The 24,656-nt window shown below is 42.8% G+C and overlaps 1 protein-coding gene across 1 annotated transcript in view; it reads left to right on the top strand.

Moving 5' to 3' along the window:
- The window catches only part of LOC117826689 (E3 ubiquitin-protein ligase Rnf220-like), a 308,612-nt gene that overhangs the window by 135,832 nt on the left and 148,124 nt on the right, over nt 1-24,656 (top strand). Inside the window, exon 9 of the mRNA XM_034702943.1 lies at nt 13,655-14,751. Coding sequence (XP_034558834.1) covers nt 14,097-14,751 — 655 coding nt within the window. The 5' untranslated portion in view covers nt 13,655-14,096. The remainder of the gene's footprint in view (nt 1-13,654; nt 14,752-24,656) is intronic.

Here is a 24,656-nt window from a genome sequence, read left to right as displayed (position 1 = left end):
TGTGAACCAAGTCTTCTTAAATGCGCAACAAATTATTCTCAGTTTCTCTGAAAGACAAACAGACGGCTTCAATTTAAAAAAGAAGGCGACTGCTGCATAGAATGCGCGTGCATGTGCGTACACACATAAAGGCACATACACACACACACACACACACACACACACACACACACAGTGGGGAAACACCTGTTAACTAGGGAACTACTATAATTTACATCCTCCCCCTAAATAAGCACCGCAGAGCAAGAGGAGGTCCCGGGGGCCCTCCTGCTTCCAGGCCGGGCACAGTGAGGCAAAATCGGCTTCCCCAAGAGCAAGGTCCCGCTGCTTCTGCGTTGGTTCTACCAGCTACAAGACTCACTTTATATTTTGCTTTTTAACGTCTTCCGTGTGGAAAAAGAGAAGATTATTACACTTCAAAAAGGCAGGTTTGCAAATGATAATTTCAGGCAAACAACTTCGGCTTCATGCCAGAAGCTTGAGAGTATCTCCACATATTTATTTGCTATATTTTTGTACCGTTTTCTCTGAGTAAAATTAAGTTATTACTTATTAGGTGATTTATTTTATTTTTTTATATATTAAAGTTTTACTTTTTGTACAAAGTGTCAGAGCAGACAGACTTTTTGATTTTCTATCAGTTTCTAAAATACTCAAGAAGAATTTGCTTCATTTCCTCTCACGCTTTTGTATCTTTACTTGTGCTCGCCTCGTCTTAATCACATCCTCACCATATTTTTAAAGAAGGTCCTCACTCATTCAAGTGAGCACTCGTGCACGCGCCCGGATCCGCAACACTCCAAACAGGGAATAATAATAGAATCAGTGTGTGGGAAATGCAGAGGACATATTAGTGGTTATTTCAAGTTAGAAAGTCCTCTCAGTGCCAGAAACAAATAGCGCGTAAAAGCACACTTTTGGTGCAAAGGTGCGCGCGAGGCGGGTCATTGAACTCAGCGCGTAGTGATGATTGAATTATACTTCCTTAAAAAAAAAAAATCATAAACTCCAGATCCAGATCCGGGTCTAGTGAACCCCGCGTGATGAATCAGTTCAATAGATTTTATTGATTGTCAGATCAAGCAGCCCTGACTTCTACCGATCAGCCGAGCCTGATCATTTCCAAGCACACATTAGAAAGCAGTCACTCTCTTTTTAAAGAGGAGCCATCTGCTCACACTGAGACACTTTATTCATTTTCAACATGTTCATGTGACATCATTGAATAGATTGAGTACCATGCAGTTGAGTACTTCATTTGATTAAAGATGTATTTCATACTAAAAATTTACTGATGAATTAAAGGGGGGCACTGTCTTTTACCCTGGAATTATCCGGGTTAATGCCCACTAATAGGCCACATTATTGTATTTCGTTGATACCAATGCATTCATTCAAATTATGTTTCATAACTATAATTAATGATGTAAAGGATTAATAAAAAGAAGAGTATAAATACATCTGATGCTTTTTCTAGTTTTAGTTTACGCGCAGTGAGATGTTTTGAAAAGATAAATACTTCATTCTAATCTGATTAATTATGTTAATGGGCCATTTAGGTTTATTTACTCCCAATCTAGTTGCTGGATTTTATAAATGCATGTTAACAATTTTCAAATAAGTACATGCTGCAAAAAGGCAATTTTTAATTGAGAATATTTAAAGGTACATTTTGTAACATGGCACGAGACTTTCAGCGTGTGTTGCCTGGTGCTCTTTGAACGCTTTCATCCTCACAGTGATTCCTCCTCATGTCACTTTCTGTATCATTTCATGATTTTCCGCTTCAGCTTTCAGAGCTCAGTGATTTATAGGCCGCACATGTACAATTCTTTCAACTCGCTTATTACGCGTCATGTTCACAAGCGCTTAGGAAGCCTCATATATTTACTGATATGTTGGTATGACAGTCTGATTTTTATTCATGTGTGGGGTGTTTTAATCAGACGTTTTTTTGTTGGTTAAATCTTGAATAAACTCTAAACTCTTCCACGGAGCCCTGACATTCCAGTGAATTTCTAGATGCTGCTTATTTACAGACAGAAATATTTAAGAAGTTATTTTAAAACGAAAATAAAAAAGTGGTCTTCTACAACAAGTGACGCAGAGTTAAGTACATTTTTTAAGGTAAATTAAATGCAGTCCCTTGCTTTCTAATTTCCTCTCTGACAGGATTAGTCCTCTGCTTATTTTCCTCACTTCGTCATTTAGGCCTCATCCTCTCTCGCCCTCTCTGACTCTCCTTCGTCCCACGGGGATTGTTTACACGAGTAAAAAGAGAAAAAAAAAGTGTCGAGGTTGGAGGAAAAGTAGCAAAAGATGATTTATTTGTCAGCGTTTTCGATTCTCTCCCCCCACCTCCTCATCCCCCCTCCTTCCCCTTCGTCTTCTTCTTCTTCTTCCTCCTCTCTCAGCTGTTATTGCTCACCATTGATCCCTCGTGCCGCTCTCCTTTGCGCAGCGAGAAGTGAACTAAAATTAATGTCCGTTTCACACCTCTGTGCCGGATCGATGGCCGCAGGGGGGGACAAGTGTATTTTAATTTGGATCCGAAGATGCACCGCGTCCGAAACAACGACAAAAACCTCCAACCTGCTCAATTATCAGGAAACCAGTTTACTATCACGATTATCACGACGTTAACAATTACCAAGCAGCTGCTAAGAAACTCCAGGATTATATTCTTCAAATTATTCAAGAGAATTAAAAGCAGGAGTGATTTATTCTCCATGTTTTTCACTGCTCATCAAGTTTGGTTACCGCCGCGTCCGCGAGGGTGGAGGAGGAGGAGGAGGAGGTGGAGGAGGAGGAGGGGTTATCAGGAATTTAAAGAACAAAATGTGAAGTCACTTTTGCGGCAAAGTGTGACTTATCACCCCCCCACACACACACACACATTCTATTATAGGTCTGAAAAATTAAAAATTGAAATTTATTCAAGACTTTAATTTATGCATTTTCATTCAAAATGCAACTTTTCAAATTTTTGGAATATTAATGCGTCATGACGCGCGCTCTTACCTCCCCTTCCTCCCCCCCTCTCTCCCCCCATAACATGACACTGATAGTAAATTAAGCATGGATCGGTCAGTCGCGACTAGTTTGATGACCCCCCTCGGTCTATTAAGTCCTATCAATATGCACTAATTCCTCATCCTTTATTAAAACCACAACCAACTCCTTCTCCACTTCTTCTTCTCCCTCTCCCTCCCTCCCCCCTTTCTCCATCACCCCTCCTCCCTCTCCCCTCCTCCATGTGTGTGTGTTTTATTATTTTGTTGTGCTAATAAACACTACATGCGAGAGCTAATTTGACATGCAGCCGGTAATTGAAATAAACGCGTCGCCGGTAAATAACAAGTGTTTGAACACGCAGACATGAGAGCGTGGGGGGGCCCCGCGGAGAGGAGACGCGTCCTGCGAGCGCTGCATCCTAAAACTTTGTGTTATTGTTGTCTCGTTATCGCTCCTATAATCACCGTAATTAAGTGCGAGGAGCCGGATGCGGGATATTGTTGGGCTGTCTCGCTGATCAAAGCATCCAAATGTTTTCTTCTCGCTGAAAATTGCAGCCTGTCCGCAACGCAGATTGTGTTTTGGAGCAATTATGATTGATTTGTGTAATATTCCGTGTTGAACCCTCATGCAAAGTTCTTATTTGGTATTTTTCTCACACTGGCAATTTCATGTCTAATGTTAGTCATGAATTCAGCTCATTTTATGGGTTTGTTTTCAGAAAAATGCACATTTTAATTTCTCTTTTTCCTTTTTTCATTATTTCATCCATAAAAGTCACTTTAATGTGGCAAAGTCAGATTTCTGTTTTATCTTTAATTTGCTAGAAAATAACTTTATGTTGCTTTACATAGAAATGTTGTCTTTGTCTTTTGGCTGGTGGTGAAAGGAATCTTTAGAGCGGTATGGTTTCCTCTGCAGTGCTCCAAATATTTGCTTCCTCCCATTTTAGCCTTCTTTGTGCATGAACTTTTATTTTCATTGAAAGCAAACTTTTAAGTTTGGTGAAGTGTGAACATGAGGGCAAAGTTACCACACACTGTCCAGTGAAAACAACAGTCTGCCTATTTGGTGAGGTTTCCTAATAATCTGATGGATTGGATGTTTAATTTTGGGAAAATCTGTGCAAGACTAGGACTATCTTTCCTTTTCTCCCTCCAAATAATGTACTCAACTCAAAACAAGGCCTTATGTCATGTTTGGATGAGTTATGACAGGGTTAAAACGGCTGCAGTTGAGTCTAACATTTAATTTGTCAAATTTTCAGAAACACTTGGTTGTTTTTTACACCCTCCCCCCCCCAATATGGCCCCTGCGTCAGTTTCCCTCGCTCTGATGATAAGCAAAGAGGTTTTATCTTTAATTTGCTGAAAAATAACTTTAAGTTGGTTGTCATATTCTGCTGTCAGGAAGTAGAATTCTATGTAGATGAATAAGAAATAATCTGAAATGATTATTTCTAACAAACAGCAGAATTCTGCAGTAGCCCTGAGATAAATCCTCCTCCTCTGAATGTGCATGCAGACCCAGTGATTCCTTTTATTGATGACAAGAAAGCGGAGTAGCTCATGTCCAGTCATTTTCTATTGGAAGGAAATCAGTCCATGTAGGGGCTGCAGCGCTGTGTTTAATGGTTTGATTGCATTGGAGCAGGCAGCCTCTGGTAATGCCGTTATAGGGGGAAATATCACTGGGAGACGTTATCGGCAACAAGAGAAAGTCAAAGAATTAGCCTAATGGGGGATAGGGGTTGTGTCGAATGTCAGATACTTTCTATTCTCCATATTGCTCTCTGTCTCTGTCTCTATGTGTCGATCTATCCTTCCCTCCCTCCCACGCCACATCATATCTCTCTCAGGTTTCCCCCCTTCATTCGTCAATTACACTGTGAGCAGTATCACAAGCCCCCCCCTGTATGGAAAATAAGCTAATATTCACCCCCTCCCCTCTCACACACCTCCCCTGAAGACACTGTTGGTGCATTTGCGTCTATCGATTGCACACGAGCAGTATTTGTGAAGCTTGCTTATCATTTTTCTCTGTGCAGCCAGGCAGGAGACGGATACAGGCAGCCTGATCTGACCAAACAGTGCATGATACCTGCAGGATCACACACTTTTCTGCATGTGCAGGACCACACGCATGCAGTTTAATATCCATACTGCATGCTTGGCAGCTTTTGATAAGTGAACATAAAGATTTTTGTTGTATCTGCGACCTTTGGCCTCCTTGCAGGGTAGAACACATCATTTCCCGGCAGGCATCAAACACATTTCCCATTATTCTTATGATCATTATTAACTCCACAAAAGCGGATCATTACAGCGGAATCCGTAAGTGAAAACAGCAAACCTGGCAACACTTCTTCCTTGTTAAACTTGAGCTAATTGGCCTGCACTCACTTGCATGCAGCCTGTAGCAACAAACTGGCCAGCCAGCCGCCTGTCTGCCTGCCAGCCGGAGAGATTAGTGGCTGCTGTTGTACACGCCGGCACAGCACAGCAATAAAGAGTCATAGCAGGGCGGCCGGTGCCACACACACACACTTAGTCACACACAGAGTGAAATCTGTCACCTGTCGGTCAGCAAAGAGACACAGGTGTCGTCTGTCAGAGCTGTAAAGATTTTGTGCGTGTGTGCTGTGTCTGTGAAAGACAGGAGTTTAAGGATTATGTGTTCAACAGAAACAGATACTTTGAGACTAAAGAGAATATTTTCAACTTTTGGTGGAAGCATTTTCTGCTCTCTGTTAGGCCCAGTGTTGCAGAAGACACAGCCTTTGCTGCAGCTTAAATCATGCACAAGAAATGTTTATTTGAAGTACAAAGGGAGACTGTTTTTTAAACGTTGCCCTCATTTGGATATCCGTCAATGCAAAGTAATTTAAACCATTATTTTGTGATATTTTGTGACATTTTTAAAGAGATATGACTCTGTTGCCATGTTACAAAAACAGGCCCACTCTGCTGTATCTGCCTGCAGAAAAACCTGACAAAATGTCTCAATTTAATATCATTTCAGGGAAACAGAATAGAGCAGAATAATGCAATTTGATTCAGTAATAATCCAACAATACAGCCACGTAACGGTGTGCTTTTCTCATTTAGCCTTGTCCGTACCAGGAATTAGCTGGCCCCTCTCTGAACCGGGCCTCGCCGGCGCTGCCATGAATAGAAATCCCTGCCACAGGTCAGGGCCAGCGTCCAGGATGATTTTTGTCAGCCGGCCATGACTCTGTCTCGGACATCACAGACGCTTATGTGAGAAGAAAATCCTCTTATTTTTCTCCAGGAGTATCGCTCTAATGTCACAGACAGAGTTATGACAGGAAAAATGACAAAAACATGTCCGTCTTCTACTTTTGTGCTTCCAAAAAAACTCAAATTGGTGGAGTTCTCCAAAAGACATTTGTCATTAGTTGACTGCTGCACAAAGCGTGCATGTTCTCTCGCACAAGCTCGTCCAATCCTTATTGATTTTGTTGCTGAATATTGCCCGAGTGTCATTATCCACCTCAGGATGATGTGTGTGTCTGTGTATTATTAAATCTTACTGTAATCATTTTTTCACTGCTCATGCATGTGTCGGCCGTTAACTGCAGCAGTTGTTGACTGAGGCGAATAACCAGGGTTACAGATTTCAAATCAGAGATGGAGAGAGAAAGAAGGAGAGGGGGAAAAAAAGGAGAGAAACGTGAGATTGGATGTTTGAAAGACAAAATTAGGGTTTTAGCACGGGGAGAAGAGAGACAAGGACAAATAATATGAGAGAGGGGGGAGAGATAGATGGGTGTGATTCTTATTCACAAGGACATTTGAGCTTTGCCTCCCGGACAGACATGAATGAGTACATTTCAATAGTATCGACTGTTGCTTCGGACATCGGCCAGCACACACACACGCAGATACACACAGATACTGACGCACAAGCACAAACACTGAGGCCTGTCTGGAATACTGAGTGGACCTGAGAGCAGGTTAGGCCACATTTTTATGCTAAAAACACACACACACAGGAGCATGCACGCTGCAGACTGGCAGTTTACTTTCTCTATTCCTCTCTATCCGTGTGGCATGGCGGTAAATATTTAATATCTGACAGCAGGGCTTTAAATAGAAATGTTTTCTTTGTCTTTTGGCTGGTGGTGAAAGGAATCTTTAGAGCGGTATGGTTTCCTCTGCAGTGCTCCAAATATTTGCTTTCCCTCATTTTAGCCTTCTTTGTGCATGAACTTTTATTTTCATTGAAAGCAAACTTTTAAGTTTGGTGAGGTGTGAACATGAGGGCAAAGTTACCACACACTGTCCAGTGAAAACACCAGTCTGCGTATTTGGTGACTCTGAGGTTTCCTGATCATCTGATGGATTGGATGTTTAATTTTTGGAAAATCTGTGCAACCATCTTTCATTTTTTCCCTCCAAAGAATGCATTCAACTCAAAACAAGGCCTCATGTCATGTTTGGATGATTGAGTGCAGTGTAGTTTTCATTGATGGCAGAGTTATGACGGGGTTAAAACAGCTGCAGTTGACTCCAACATTTAATTTGTAAAATTTTCAGAAACAGTTATTTTGATGGTTGTTTTCACCCCCCTGTAAGGCCCCTGCGTCAGTCTCCCTCACTCTGATGATAAGCCAAGAGGTTGAGCGTTTCACATGAAATATTTATATGGCTGATTTTGAAGGTGGGTAAATTACACAGTTCTGTTATTACCCCCCAACGTAAGAAGTGCCAAGGCTTTCAGGGTGAAAAACAGTGAGAGAGAAGTGTGGAATAAAAGGACGGCTGAGGCCGAGGAGAGGCTGTAAATTTTCACCGGAGTTTCAGGGCTCCTGGACATTTTGTTCTCTGGAGAGTTTGTCTTTCTTTTATCGACGTACTTAAGATTTCTCCTGATTAAATACCAAAATTCTACCACCAAAGCAGGTATTTCAATCATTTATATACATTAAGGAAGTGCTGCATCAAGTTATAATTTGCTGTGCGTGTGTGTGTGTGTGTTCTATCCTTCAAAGTCCTTAAATAGTGTATGGATGATGTGCTGTGTGTGAGTGATTGCGTGTGTTCAGCAGAGATGAGATGAACGACACAGCTCGGCCTGTCTTGTAATAAAAGTAAGAGTGGCACTTTCACGCTTGTCAACAATCTCTAAATATATCCATGGACCGGGAACACACACACACACACACACACACACACACACACACACACACACAAACACACACACACACACACGAAAACACCAACACAACACAAACACACACACACTCTCAAACTCAGACAGGCCTGTGGTTTTGACTGCTATTCTCTCTGTCTCCATTAGAAAAAGAGAAAAAAAAATGACTTCAGCTGCTTTGCTTCCCGACAGTCTCAGCAGTCAAACACACACACGCGCTGACGTGTGTGTACACACAGCAGTCACAGCCGACAAGACATTTTTATAACAAAAAATTGGATTCCTCTTCCGTTCGTTCCTCTCTAAAACTCAGCAGACGCAGTGGAAAACTCGATGTGACAAGTTTCAGTGGCGTGTTGGAACAGCAGAAGCGTCGGTTACACACTCAAAGCAGCCGAGCGAGAAAAATATTTATTCCGAGCAGTCAACAAAAAGGAAGGCTTCGATAAGACAGGCGCTGGTTGTCAGCAGTGTAGTTATTTGGCTCCCATTTTAGCCTTCACTTTTTCTGATCCTTACACCAGTAGCTACTTATCCTTCTTTCCCTCAATTCTCCATCAAAGAACAGACCCAGTGCAACATCGAGCAAACAAAGACAGTGGGGATGATGTTTTATTCTAGGTTACAGAGGTTTCTTATTCTGATAGAATCCTCATTAGGAGGTTTAAAGTAAGATTTTGTTCTCACATCAAAATGTCTCCAGACTCCAGAACAGTCAATCATTACATTAAAGAACAATAATGATGTTTACGACCACGTTTTCTGATGATTTTTCCATAAAAATCTTTGATGTCTCCTGCAGCCCCCCTCTCTCAGCAGCTCATATTTCCTGAGTGAAATCTCCCCTCAGAATGATGTTAAGGGACATTGTTGTTGACATCGCAATTTCACCGGCTGGTATAACGTTGTCACTTAAAGTGCAGATTTGACGTGAAACGCCCTGCTCCGCTGTTTGTGTTTAATACCGCGCCGACAGCTGTATCATTCTTGCACACTGTAATCAAATTATGACAGCGTGGTAAATGTTCCCCTGTGACATTTTCTATTATAAAATGCATATAGCCGGTGTCAGACAATGTGTGGTTGGTATCCCTGTGTGGCAAATGGGATTGTAAGTGGCACCGAGTGACATTATGCGTGTGTGCGTTACATGTAATTGCACTTGTATACTGATGATATGCATAGGTGGGTGTCATCTAGAGTTATGACTGTTGTTTTAGAGGTAGGGTGGGGAAACATGTCTGACATTTGGCAGGTTGATGACACCTCTTTGTGTGGTATTACAAGTTTTGTTTGCATTTATTACAAGGATAATATTTTATTTTGTGAAATCATAATTAAACCACTTAGCTTCCTGTTATTATAACACTTTTCCTGGGATACTTTAAAATAAGGCTGTATGAAACATGGATGCTGTCTCAGTGATAACACACATTGGTTTCTGAAGAGGCATTGTGAAGCCCAAAGATGTGGTCGCCCATCCTGTAAATGCTAACTTCTGGCTAATCTAGAAACCAGGAAGCAAAACAAGCCGCCTGTCAATCAAATCTGCCTCACCCCTGATTGTCCCTAATTCTGTACAACCCTGAGTCTTTCTATAATCAAAACAGATGACTTATAGGAATGGGCACAACCAGCTTGAGGGCTTTATTGAGCTAGCCTCAAGTGGAAATTTGAGGAACTGCATGTTTGTGCATTTCAGCATCAGCCTCCTTTTTCAACATCAGAGGTTGCAGTTTGGTCTTGACAGTACTATTCCAAACTCAGCATGAGTCCAATATGAGGGAGCACATGGCATATTTGGGAACAGTGGCAAGGGGGGAATTCCTTTTGACAGGCAGAAACTTTGAGCAACAAAAAAGCTCTTAGGTGTTGGTTTCACATACGTGTGTGTTGCGCACGTGTGTGTGTGTGTGTGTGTGTGTGTGTGTGTGTGTGTGTGTGTGTGTGTGTGTGTGTGTGTGTGTGTGTGTCAGTGTGCAAGTGCATGTGTGTGTTTAGTCATGTGCCACAGGACCACCAGGCCAGAAGGCAGCCAGCTTGTGTCAGTCACCAAGGGAGATGAAATTTGTACCCTTTGCTCTGATATCAAACCCTCCTCTCCTCTCCTCTTCTCTCCTCTCCTCTCCTCTCCTCTCCTCTCCTCTCCTCTCCTCTCCTCTCCTCTCCTCTCCTCTCCTCTCCTTATCCCCTTGCCTCCTTCTTCAGCCATCCCCAATCCCTTCCCTTGATTCCTTACCTCTAATATTACCTCATTCCTCTCTCAGTTTTTTCCTCCTCTCTGCTTCTTTTACCTTCACTTCTCTTGCTTCCTCCTTTCCTTCATCTCCTCTCCTCTCACTTCTTGTTTCTGTTCCCCTCATTTTCTATTTCCGTTCATATTCTCTTTTTTACCTTTCTTTTTCTACTCCATATTTCAAAGTTGGTTCCTCTCCTCCTGTCATCTCTTTTCACTTCTTGTTTCTCCTCCCTGCCTGTCCTCCTGTTTCTTTCTTCTACTCCTTTTTTTCCTCTCTCTCTCCTCCTCCTTCATTTCTCTTTTCTTCCCTTCTTTTCATTCCTAGCCTCACCTGTCCCCCTCTGATTTCTCTTGGGTTTTTCTCCTCCCCTATCCTTGTCTCACCTCCTCTTCTCACATAGTCTTCTTCTTTTTCTCCTCTCCTCTCATCTTCCCCATTTTCCTTGTTACCTAACCCTGCCTTCCTCTCCTCTTCTCTTGTGGCCTGTGAGGGAATATCTAGTGTCCTCTTATTGGATTGGCTGCTTCACGTTGGCGGCCCCCTTCACTCGCCGCCCCTCGGCCTGCTGGGTAATGATAATAAAATTGAAATATCCTGGTACTTATCAGTGTATTACCTTGCTATCAACACCTCAGACACACTCCTACTTTAGAGGTTACACAGGAGAAAGTGTGATCTGATATACAGCAGCGTGAGCAGAGAGAGGACACTGGCTGAGAAAGTGAGAAAGACTGAGATAGAGGGAGGAAGAGGAGGAGAGGGAGGAAACTGATAGACAGAAAGAGGGATGGAGAGAGAGAGAGAGAAAGATAGTCAGGAGTTTTGTCATGGCTTCATTTTCAAGGTGCTATTTCCAGGATGGATTGCGAGAGGTAGGTAGGTAGGGTGGAGAGATTGAGGGAGGAGGAGGAGGAAGAGAGGCGTGTAATGTGACTCTGTGGCATCTGTCCAGACCAGAGGCGTGTTAGCGTAAGCCGTCCTCAACACTCCACACTCGTCTACTGTACATTTGCGGTAATGTAAAACATCTCACATCTCCCCATCTCTCTCTGTCTCCAGGCCCTCTCCTTCCTCCTGGCAGTTGTTGTTGCTCTGTGTGTGTGCGTGTGTGTGTTTGTCTTTGTGTGTGTGGGAGGTGGGGGAGCGTGCCAAAGCCGAGATCAGGTTTGGAAATTGATTTGAATGAGTGTTGTGGACAGCTGATAGCTATAAAAGATTTTCTCCTTTCATTTCCCAGGGAGTTTCTCCTTTGATGTTGGCTGCTAGTCAACGCAGCTTTGAAGCTCGTCTAGAGCGGGCCTGGTCCGCTATTTGATACTGTGTGAGTTTGTGTTTGTTGAGTGTTTATGTGGGTGTGTGTGTACATGGCTTCACGCTTGACCTTTCTGAGTCTCACTGGGGTTTAATTCTGAAGGCAGCGGTGACTTTTATGATCACATACCTGAGAATGATGCGCTTTTAAAAGTGCAAAATGCCATCTATTTTTATCTGATGGAATAAAAATCAGGTAAATTACTTGATAGCCTATTTGCATGATCTGATTCTCTAATCTAAAAGATGCTCAAAAATCCTGCAAAGCCTTGTGTACAACAAGCACATCTTTACCCCCTTTAAATCTTTACATATCGAGTGCTTAACAAGCCAGCCACCTTCAAATTGCCCTTTGGGGATAAAAATCTCTGAAATGTTATTTTGTCGTTTCATCGCCTCCCTCTCTGTCTCTTCGACCGGCCAATCGCACGATCCGATCTAATCCCCGGGAGGGAAGATTCTAGTCTGTTGCCACGGATGCTGGGCGGGTCGTGAGGTCAAGTACGGCTAATTTATTCACTCAGTCAGATTTCCTCTGGCTCGTGGATGGCAGATGGAGAGGTCTGATATGATATCACCCATCTGAATCACCCAAGGGAGAATGGAGCAGGGGAGGCAGGGCAAGATGGAGGGATGAGGAGAGATTGACAGGAGAGATGTAAAAAGGAAAGGGAGGATAGATAGCTAAAATTAGGAAATTAAAAGTGGTTAGATAGACGGATGGAAGAGAGGGTGGCATATAGCCTGCAATAGAGAGGAGTGTGTTCGCACCACCGAGCCTGGTGTGGAGCTGTACATTGAGCCACATAGCCTCTTATCAGATGTGTGTGTGTGGCGGGGAAATGTGTGTATGTGTGTCCTTATCTTAAGACAAGTGGTTCTGGTCCAATAAGATCCTGGGAGATGGTAGGAATAAGCGGCTTAGACCAAGATCTGAGATGCAAGGAGGGGAGAGGAGAGATAGCGCTAGGGAGATGAGAGGAGGAGATGACTGAGAGAGGAGAGGAGAGAGAGAGAGGAGGGGGAGATGGCCAGATTAAGAGGATGGAGGACAAGGAGGGGACATTTGGAAAGAGATGAGACGTGGAGGGCTGTAGAGATCGGAATGGAAAGATGTGATGTGGAAACAGTTTGCAGAAGTTTTTTAAAGAGCGGAGAGAGGGAGAAGTTTGGGGTTTGAAATAGTTCTTGGCTTTTTGTCAAAGGGCAGGGATTTACAGGATTTTATCAACAGTGTCAACTTGAGGACACTTTTTCCCAAGAGAGTCTGAATATGTGGCTTTAACAACAGTGTCCGCTTAAGAGCACTCAGTCCCCAAAGGTTTTGGACTTCAAGCCTCGGCTCTCAGTGGCTTCTTTATTAAAGAAATTTCCACTCTGCTCCTCTCCTTTCCCCCCCTGAGTACAGACTGAGAGTAAGACATTGATCTTTGTCAGTTGAAAAGCAGCATGCCTCTTTTTCTCTCTCTGAAAGTACCTGTCATTGGAAAAAAAAAAAAAAAGTGGAGGTCTAAGAGAAATTGGTAAAACAAAGGTTGAATGAAAATATTTGAATTTGGACCATGGATGTTGAAAGAGATTTTTTAGGCAACTTTGTAGAGACACTTTGGAAGTTTGGCTTTGTGGTGGGAACATCTGTCATGGGCAGGTCTTGTCAATCAGACAGTAACTTCAAAAACTAAAATCCAAGCATCTTTACCAGGAGGGGAGAACTGCACATTTTACTTGGCAGAACAGCTGCTCTCATGGTTAGCATCACAATGACTTGTTTCAACCAACACAACAATTTTCAAGACAAGATTCAGAGCTTCACAAGATGTTTATTCTTGCAATTGTTGATTTTGAACTGTCTTCAAATCCAAACTAACACTGTATGACTCTTAAACTAATCTTTGTTTTTGGTATTTCCTCAGTTTGACGACCCCAAGAAGATGAGGAACCAGCTTTGACCACCATCGGATGTCCACCTTCCTCGGACCCTTTGGCAACACATCCAACAAACTCTCCAAGAGGGGGCTTTGACTGATCTTTTCCCAGGAGGATAAAACTTACCAAGACAGTGTACCGAGTTCATCATCAGGACTCTCAAACTGTGTGAAGTCTTTGGGATAATCTGGACTGAACTACCTTCAAGAGAATCTGGTGGGAAACAGATTAATTGAAGCTTCCACAAGCTGAACTGACGTTGGCTTTGAACTTTTTGTTCTCTCTAACTGAACTCTTCGTCTGATTCTCCTTCCTTCAGAAAGCCAAGTACCCTTTCAAAGGGTCTTGGACATTGTTGAAATCGTTATTGAGGAGCAGCCATTGTCTCCTTTTTTTAACATTGTTGGGACCCTTTCCTTACGTCCAAACATGGACCTTCACAGGGCAGCCTTCAAGATGGAGAGCTCCTCCTACCTCCCAAATCCCCTGGCCTCTCCAGCCCTCATGGTCCTGGCCTCCACAGCTGAAGCATCTCGGGATGCCTCGATTCCCTGCCAGCAGCCACGTCCATTTGGCGTCCCAGTTTCTGTTGAAAAAGACGTCCATTTGCCATTCAACAATGGTTCTTACACTTTTGCATCAATGTACCATCGCCAAGGTGGAGTACCACCGGGATTCCCAAATAGGGATTTTCCTCCATCCCTCCTCCACCTCCATCATCAGTTTGCCCCACCTAACCTGGACTGCTCGCCCATCAGCATGCTGAACCACAGCGGCGTCGGCGCCTTCAGGCCTTTTGCTTCGCCTCCAGAGGATCGAGACGGAGTGCCAGGCGGGTATCAGTCCGCTTTCACCCCAGCAAAACGCCTCAAAGGCTGCATGGACGCAGAGGCTTCACCCCACCTGCGGTACTCTGACGCAGAGGGGAAAGAGTACGACTTTGGTGGTTCCCAGATCCCTCCTGGAAGCTCCCCCAGCAGCGCCTTGAAAGCAGTGGAGGACAGTGGGAAAAAGATCTTTGCGGTGTCTGGCCTCCTTTCTGATCGAGAGACTTCCTCCAGCCCTGAGGACCGCATCGAGCGCTGTGAGTAACAATTTATATCTACCAGACTCTGCTTTCAGATGAGTGACAAATACTTACACAGCAGTGAACAGCACAGGACACAGGCAGTCTCTGAATCACTAAAGTATATGACAAAAATTTTGATTTTGTTTTTTCCTTTAATTATTTGGGGGGCTTTTATTCCTTTTTCACTTATCTCCAGTGTTTTCAAAAATAACTGCATTATAGGTATTCTGAAGTGGTTACTTTCCCAGTTATTGAAATGGACATTAAGATTCTGACTTAACCCTCCTGTTATGTTCGTTTCTCTGGAACAGCAATAATGTTCCTGGGTCAATTTGACCCGGGGCATATTCAATTATCCAAAAGTACCCAAAAAAATCCCAATTGACATTTTTTTAAATCTCATTTTAACTCCATTACTAACCATTTAAATCAAGATTTAGTCCATTGGTGTTCTGTAATTCTCGCAGATCATGGTTCAATGAAGATAACTAACTCGTTTTTCATTAAAATTCATGTTAAAACTTTTTTAATGTACATTGGAAAGCCCTAAATATAAAAACAATAGTTTTACATGACATTGATTTTTGTTTATTTTATTTACATTTAGATTTTTTAGATTTTTATGAAGTGATGTGGATAACTTAACACGAGAAACCTCTTCTGTCACATGCTGCCCATATTTTATGCTGCATTTAGCTGGTTTGGAAGGCATATATTGCCTAAAATAGACTTTGAAAAGGGTCAATTTGACCCGCAACATAACAGGAGGGTTAAGGCATGACAAAACTGAGCGAAAAACACGGGTAAACACAGGATCACAGAGTCAAACCATGTCAATTGGTTTGCTGAGCGTGGTGAATGTTAGCAGAGCAAGCAGTACTAGCCTTGTAGCTTAAAGTCCATATACCTGTGTTTTTTTTACACATCGCTCTGGTCAAGTTAATCAAACAAAGCCTTCTCAATTTTCTAAATCAGAATACGCCAAATCGCACCGTGCTGCGAGATTCCTCCTGTCATTTGTGATTGTACACAACCAGTGGTACAGCTCTGGCTTGTGGCAGGTGGCTGCACTACAGCTCAGACACAACACATGCCTCCACTTCAGGCCTACATTACTAAAATATATTGATCTTTCTTTTTTTAACTGATAGTAATTCTGGTGTTGAATTGTAATCATGTAGTCGACTAAACACGCACAACCCTGATCTGCACTGATGTAGCCTACCATCTCTGAAGCACATTGGACACAATGCCAAAGCCCAATATGTGCAGGATTCTCCCACAGTTGGAGAACTCATCCCACATTTGATCAATTCTCTTGTAAAAAAAAAAAGTGCTTAAACTATCCAATTGAGACACATGTATGCACAGAACCAAACTGCACAACACACACAGCCAAATCTAATTCTGCTCCTCAAATTAAAATCTAAGTAAAATTTGTTGTCATTTGTGAAAGAATGCAAATTTTCACACACTGCCATCACGCACGCCAACAAACAATCCCAGCTATGTTTTCTTGTCATCATCTCTCCTGGCTCTCCCGATCAGTGTTTCTCAAGCCCACAAGCTCCACTGGTCACATTAGCATTCACCAGTGGAAGGATGCCATTTGGCCCTCACGCACTGGGAATCTGATTAGTGTTTGTGTGACTGTGTGTGTGTGTGTGTGTGTGTGTGTGTGTGTGTGTGTGTGTGTGTGTGTGTGTGTGTGTGTGAGAGTGACTGGTTCAGAGACCGGCCATGCTCTTTGCCATCAGCATTCATCATAGCTCCACGCTGGCATCCCCGTTGCCAAAAGATTTACCCACATACCCAAAACCTTGGCAGGCTGTGTGTGTGTGTAAGAAAAGGGAGGTGGGATCGGGGTTGTGAGAGCTCCAAACACAAACACACAGGCATCCATAAACACTCTCCCAGACGCACAAACAGCTCTCAGCATGAGCACCGACATCTCCTACACATGTCAACAAGCTGCGACGGATCTCAGCGACAAATTAGGAGAGAGACAGACATACAGAAACGTGTCTGTAGTGTATAATTTAACTCAGAGGGGAAGTCTTTAGCCTTTTTTTTTTCACTTCATCGTCTGTCTTCAGTTCAATTTATCCTTTTATTTTGCCTTTATTATCTTTATTCTCTCTTGTATACCTCCTCCACATCTTGGGGTAGAAGGAGAAGTCCGTGTGTGTGTGTGTGTGAGTGTGTGTTTGAGGGATGCATCCTTGATGGAACACATGAGGGACAGAGGCGACGACCTGAGACTGATCCGATAAAAAGACCACCGCAGGAGAGACAGAGAGGGTGAGAAAGAGAGAGAAAGAGGAAGGAACAGAGAGAGGGGAAATTGGGAAAATGACACCCAGTGGCTGACTGGCTGGATGGATGGTGAGGAATAAGAAGGAGGAGAAAGATATCAAAGACTGTAGAAAGTGAAAGAGACAAAAAAAGGAGAAGATAGAGAGGGGAAGTGTGGATTTGGATCCCATTTTTGTATCCGATTTAAAAACATTTGAATGTATTTAAAATACACATCTGGCAGCCTCAGGGACGGCTCGAGTGGTTGTTGTGGTTGTCACTGCCATTGTGTCCGAGTTATCGCTATATATTAACAAGCACTAAAGCAGAGTCCAGGAATAGAATAAGGGATTGCTACAGGGCTCCTGTGCTGTCTTTTGGAACGGCTGAATCTGTATCTAATCAGGTTAAATCTTGGCACAAGTATCCTCCACCTCTACCATAGGCTTCTAATGCAATTGGATGTGCACAGGCACTGCTTACAGCAAAGAATTATGGGTTCTCCTTCACTGGTTTTGGCTATCCAGTGGAGGCGTGAAGAACAAACAACACTTTGGTACATTCCCATGAGGACGGGGCTCTCACAGCTTCACACACACATTAGCTAACTAGCAGCTTCTGCAGAGCTTCACACATAGCTCGGGGAAGTCTCACAGAGGGAAGAGGTTTAAAACATGTCTGGGATTGTCGTCAGATATCCATAAATTACAATTACAGGGACGTGTTTTTGGATATATATGAGGAAACGCATGAAGGTATTGAGTTCAATAGACCCCTCAAAATGTGACTTTTTACACTCTTAGTTATAGCCAAACATGTCATGCATAATCTAGGCTGTGCTGATGAACTTTTAACTATCTGTGCAATTGAAGCTCTATCTCATTAGTACATTATTTGTTGACACGAATACAATGTGTAGCTGTCATTATATTGCTGATATCTGAACTGTTGTACTGTTATGTTGAAACTCTGACACTTGGTCTTCATTCTTGAACATTCAAACTATCTCATTTAAAATATAGTCACAGTCTCAGCCACATTGGCAATAAATGTTCATAGTAACCCTCCTGTTGTGTTGCGGGTCAAATTGACCCTTTTAAAAGTCTATTTTAGGTCATATATGCCTTCCAAACCAGCTAAATGCAGCATAAAAATATGGGCAGCATGTGACAGAAGAGGTTTCTTGTTAATGCATCAACAAAAAATCAAATTATAAAATAAAATAAACAAAAAATCTATGTCACATGAAACTATTGTATTTATATTTAGAGCTTTCCAACTAGTTTATCATTAATTTTAATGAAAAATGAGTGAGTTATCCTCATTGAAGCATGAGCTGTGAGAATTAAAGAACACCAATGGATCAAATCTTGATTTGAACGGTTAGTAATGGAGTTAAAAATTTGATTTAAAAAAATGTGTATTGGGATTTTTTGGGATTCTGACACTTTTATATAATTGAATATAGGTCAAATTGACCCAGGAACATTATTGCTGTTCCAGAGAAATGAACATAACAGGAGGGTTAAAAGTTTTGCTGAATCATTGAAGCATAAATAAACCAATATGGGGGCAATACATGCAAAATTACATTAAATGAGATGCAGTTATTTGCATGATCAAAGTGAAATTGTTTGAATTCTTGCACATGAAATAAAAAACAACATTAGGTTTTAAAAATCTAGTATTTATTCAGGTTTAAAGAGTAGGCAGGATGATGATGTAGACTCATCCCAGGTTGAAGAAGGAGTATCATTTTCAAGGTAATAACAGTGATGAGGACTTCACCTCCATTTGTTTATTGATACAAATGCAAAAATTGTCATCGTAATTGAGGTTCCTGTTGCCATTTTTACACGTGACTTCTGTAGAGTGCTATCCCACCCTCCACCACCAACACCAACAGCTTGTGTGAGGGACATGCAAGACACTTTGAAACATTTCAGAGGCAGTCTTTAGCTGTCATCATGCTACTTGGATGTTTTAATTCATCCCAGATATTTTCCTCATAGAGGGAATTTACACCTGTAACTCGATTTACAATTGTTCTTTCCTTTTCCTTTTTAAAAAATACTCTAGCTTTCAGTTGAATTTGCGCTTCTACATCCAAATTCATCTTCTTACGTCTCAAATGTATTTTCTAGTTCTGTCTAACCCCAATCCAGTCATCTGTCATAGCAGTTAATCCCAGCTGTAAAGACGATTCCTTTGTCCCCACCACACAATAACAAAATGACTCCTAAACCTTAAACCTTAAAACTTCCCTTCATCCTATTCTGTCAAACCCTCCTCATGCCTCTCCAAGAAACAGTGGCCTACTCCATGCTAAGCCTTCCCAAATCCTCCCTCTTCACTGGCAGGCACGTTGGCTGTTAGCTAAACCCGCTAACCTGTCAGCCGCTAAACCTGCACATAAAGGCCCTATCATGCCTTAAGAGGACTCTGCGTGTGGTATTATTGTGAAAGCTATTACCATGCACTGTATTCAGAGTGTAAGCTTGAGCACACGAATAAAGGGCTAAAGAGGGGAAGGATTTTGTGCATATACAGTGAAGGAGAGAAATGAATTATGGGACGTGTGATTGGAATTAATGAGAGTGTTGACAAATGACACACCCCGCCCCCCCTGCACTGTTCTTGTTTGTTTGAGGAGCAGATTTGATGTTTTTGCACGACTGAGGTTTGTATGTTTGTGCTTCACAATCCTGCACATTCCTCCATCATCTCCTTTCCTTCTTTTCTTCTTTCCATCCTTTCCCATCCCGCCCTTCTTGTCCTTGTGTGTGCGTGTGTGTGTGTGCGTGTATCTCCACATATGAGTGTGTGACAGCTGTAGTCTGTTTGTTTACATTCTCTCCGCTCTCCACATTTTACAAGGCTGGGAGATTTACTCTGAACCTGACCCTGAATGCCTCACCCAGCTTCCTCATCTTTCTTCTGACTTTCCTCCTTTTCTTTCTCTCTTTTTTTTTTTTTTGTTTTCATTCAGACATTTTCTTTAAACACAATGAAGACAGTAAACACGAGAAGATAAGAGCAAAAAAAGTCAACTGACAGCTGAAAAAAGGAACAGAAATTGCTGGAAGGGAAAGAAGAAAACACAAGATGTTTTGGCACAGAGCGAGTGAAAGGATCACAAGAGGGAGGAGATAAAGGAAAGGATTAAAGCAATAAGAAAAAAATGTTGAGGAAAGGAAAAAAACAGAAGAGGGAGACATTTTTAGATGTTGAGCTAAATTGCAGATCTCATCTTCCTGAATGAAATAAAACCAGGGAAATTCTTAAGACGGGAGATCGAAGACGGGTAGATAATGTAGCATTTCTGCAGAAGCACCGCTGATTATCCTCACTTATGAAAGCTTTAGGTCACATCTTTGAAATGCATTCATGAAATGTAGACCTAAACGATGACATCATGTTAAAAATAGTCTTTATTTAAATAAATAACTCCAATGAGACTGCTCCTTGTCCATGTCTTTCTGCTAACATAAAACCATTTTAACATTTAGCATCACACACAGCTGTTTAAACACACAGCTGGAGGTCTTCTCTCCATCCTTCTCTGGTCTCCCCTCCATTGTTTTGTTTATTTTCATCTCTTTTTATCCTTTTCCACAGAGCAGAAGTCATGAACATGGGTTGTTTTTGTCTTGGAATGAGTACAACAAATTCTAGTCGCTTAATAAGTCACACAAGAGAAAAAATAAAACAGGAAAAGAAACTTCTCACAAATCAAAGAGACACTTTTTGTCTTTATTTTGTTTCTAGATTAGATGTGTTTCTGCTGATCCAGTCATATGCTGTTTAAGCACACCCTCCAGGTCACCTGTCAGTCAAACCAAGTGGGCGGGGCTAAGATGTTTTAAATTCTGCAAGTGGATGACTCTGACTATAAATGTTCTTATCAAATTATCCTTCCTGCTCTTCCTGCTGTGGCATGTGAGGAGTTAAAAACCAGCCAAGGAGACAGATACTTTCATCCTCCTCTCCTCCTCACAAAAATCTGCCCCCCCCCCCCTCCCCTCTCTCCCCTCTTCCATCTCTGCCTGTCACGGTCTAGTGGCAGGGTTAAGTTAAGTAAGAGTGTTCTAATAATTAGGACTGGGACTCGCCTGCCTGCCTGTGTGTGTGTGTGTGTGTGTGTGTGTCTCTCTGTGTGTGTGTGTCTTCCTGTCAGTGCTTAGCCAGATGTTAAAAGGCTTGTCCCTCTCATGTTGCCTCGCTGTCAGTCTCCACTGTGTGCCACACACACACACATGCACACACATGCACACACACATCAGAAACTGTCCTACTTGTGGTGGCTTTGTTTACCCCCAAGTGTGTGCCCTCCTGCCCTTCTGGCAGCTCCCCCAGGGTGAGGAGTGTGTGTCTGTTTCCCTGTCAATATCAGCCTTCATGCACCTGATCCATACATGGTTTACATATAGATTAATTATCAATTTTTCTTCCTATTCCTCGTGTTTATTCATTTATTTATTTATCTCACATATAGAGCCGTTGAGTTTTTCATGAAAAACTTGGGATTGAAATCTGGTGATATTTTTTATGTCCTTCTTTGAAGCCATCCTGCCCCTCCCTGTTCTCTCTCACTGGGTGGTAACTGGAGGCAAGCACCGATTGTCCCTCTTTCTCGGTGTATGTGTGTGTGTATGTATGTGTGCACCCTTGTGTAATTGTTTATGTGTGTGTGTCACTCGGTGTGTGTCGCTTTGCGGTCATTGTTGCAACGCTGCGCAGATCAAGGATTAGTCGCTTCCTGTCGAGCCTTTTGTCGGCCCAGCCACTCCATTTGGACAAAGATCTCTGTATGAGTGTGTGTGTGTGTCAGTTTGTGTGTGAGCATGCAAGGGGGTGAAGGGTGGGAAGGGGTGGGGGGGTCTAGGTTACACAAATGAGCCTCTGGAGCTGCTGTAAGGCGAATGAAGGAGAGCAGATGAGATGAGAGGTATGAGAGGATTCCCCTCTGTGGCTGTCAGCAAGAAAATCTCCAGCTTCAGAAGTGCCGTCCTAAAACAACAACTACATCGCTAATTTAGTGACATTGTGTTTCATAATGCTCCGGGATGTTGTTTCACTTGATCCAGGAATGTTTTAGGAGCAAAGGAGACATGTTAAATATGTGTAGAGCACTTCGAAGACCAGATGTCAGGTTGCTCTAGGATGGAAAAAAACTAAGAACTAAAAGCAAGTGCAGAGAGTCTCTCCTCCTTCTTCCGTCTCTCTATCTCTCTCTCTCTTTTAAATACACACACACACACACACACACACACACACACACACACACACACACACACACACACACACACACACACACACAGATACACACACACACACACACACACACACACACACACAGAAACACACTGACACAAAGACACACGTCTGTGCCGTCCCCGAGTTCCGGAATTCCACTTTGTTCCCCTGGTGATGTCAGCTTTGGCCAATAAAAAGCCTGCGTTAAAACTCCACTGAGCCTCATACAACCACAGCACACCTGGCAACACAACACACATTTAGCTTTTTAATATGTGTACACACACACACACACACACACACACACACACACACACATTCACACATTCACACACAAGCTCACATAAGGTCACATTATGCCGCAGCCCTGACTTTACCCTGACACCACTGACACTTTGTGAAGTATATTTAAGAGAAGATAATATTTGTATCTGGACTTTAATAATGTAATTTAAAGAGCATCATTTGTATGTTTTGTTTTTGTGATGAATAGAGTGAAAGTGCGTTGCAGACACAAGTTTTCAGGCTTTTCTGAAAGTCTAGCAGAAGCAGAAACGAGCTCCAGCGTGCAGACGCCATCTAATGCAGATGTGTGAACAGATTCAGCCCTGTTTCTCATCTGGCCTCCTCTTCCTCTCTCTTTCTACCCTTCCCATTCCTCCCTCCCTCCCTCCCTCTTTTCTGTCCTCATCTCCTTCTGTCCTCCTCACCCCTCTCCCCTCCTCTCCTCTCCTCTCCTCTCCTCAGTAATCTAATCTGCAGCCAGTTTGTGGATGCAGTCTAGTGTGACAGGCCTCCCCCCTCTCTTGCTTTTCTCACTTTCACACACACAAACAGCCGGCCTGTTTCCAAAAAGCCCACTTGCTTGGCAGAACCCCCCCCTCCCCTAACCCTGTCTTGGTCACACCCTCTTTAATATTGAATTATTCATCAAATCTGATTGGTTCCTGCTGATGGCGGCCATGATGCGAGTGAACAGTTTGTGTGTGTGAGAGGAGGGGGGGGGGGTGATTTTGAGATGGTTAGATGTTCTCAACGCACTGTCGCTTCAGAGAGCTGGACCGGCCTGTTACTTAAACACACACACACGTTCACACACACACACACACACCTTATTTTTAATGACTGAACCATGTGCACCTGTAGAATAATTTCAGAAGTGAGATTTTAAATGAGGAAGAAGGACTTTTTTGTGGTATCATCTTTCTGTGAACTTTTCTTTTTCCTAAAGTTGAAAGTCGCAGCGTTTAATTTTCTTCCTTTTTCCGCTCCTCAAAGTTGCAGCAGTCCCAGAGGAGCAAAGCTTAGCATCTGCTGCAGAGGCCTCTAAAGTCCCTTAGAAAGGTGAAACAAATCAATAACGGGTGTTTCATATGCATGCCAGAGTGTGTGTGTGAATGTGTGTGTGCATACTCATATGATTTGCATGCACCCAGAATCTGCGCTATTCAATAATGGGAGTGCCCTGTGGAGGCCTTAAAGGTCTCATTTAAGGCAGTTTTATCACCATCACTTTAACATGCGCCTTCTTTCGCCTCTTTTGATAGCAGAAGCCTTGTGAAATGCTAATTCCCATGCTAACGTTACATGGTTAGACATTGATTTAAAAGGGGATATCCCTTCCTCCTCTGCTTCAAACATAATGGTGCATGTCTCTCCTCCAGCATGCTCAGGTTGATCTACAAAATTCCCCTCACCTGTCTGTGTGTGTGCGCGTTTCTACAAGTGTGAAATTGCATTCACGCCGCAGGCTTTGTTAAAGGCATAAACAGTTGACGATCACGGATTTGCCCGCACTTCAGAAAAAGATGCGGATAAAGAAAGGATGAGTGTGTCGGCGTTTGCACACGTGTGTGTTCAGTATCTTGGCTAGACACTTCACGTTGACCCTGTGGTGCCTCTGCATATCTGAACCGCATTAGAGGGACAGAGAGTGTATGTGTGTGTGTGTGTGTGTGTGTGTTTGTTGGGGCGAACTGATCACACACTGCACAACATGATCTCTGTTTTGAGTTCAGGTGGTGACAGATGCAAGTCGGCTTCCTCAGTGAATCCTAAAAGAAAGAATACATTTCATGAAGCTGAAGTTACTCCAAAAAAAACACAAGTTACCCTCCTCTTCTTCATCCTCGTCTTCCACCCCTCTCTCTCTCCCCCCCAGTCCCTTCTCCTCCCCCGTCACCGAGTGTGTGTGGAAACCCAGCCCACTGTTCAGCAGATGAATAATTTAGCGGTGTGTGTATCATCTGTTTACCGTGCTAATCCATCTGTCAGCAGGCACCTATCGATTCACGCCTGCCTGGTAATTGTGCATCCACGCACGCACATGCGCATACACAAACACACACACATACACACACACATAAAAT

Source organism: Notolabrus celidotus, chromosome 15 (assembly GCF_009762535.1).
Source record: "Notolabrus celidotus isolate fNotCel1 chromosome 15, fNotCel1.pri, whole genome shotgun sequence".
Lineage (NCBI taxonomy): Eukaryota > Metazoa > Chordata > Actinopteri > Labriformes > Labridae > Notolabrus > Notolabrus celidotus.
The sequence above is the reverse complement of the archived record's forward strand: the minus strand, read 5'-3'. Positions and strand labels throughout refer to the sequence as shown.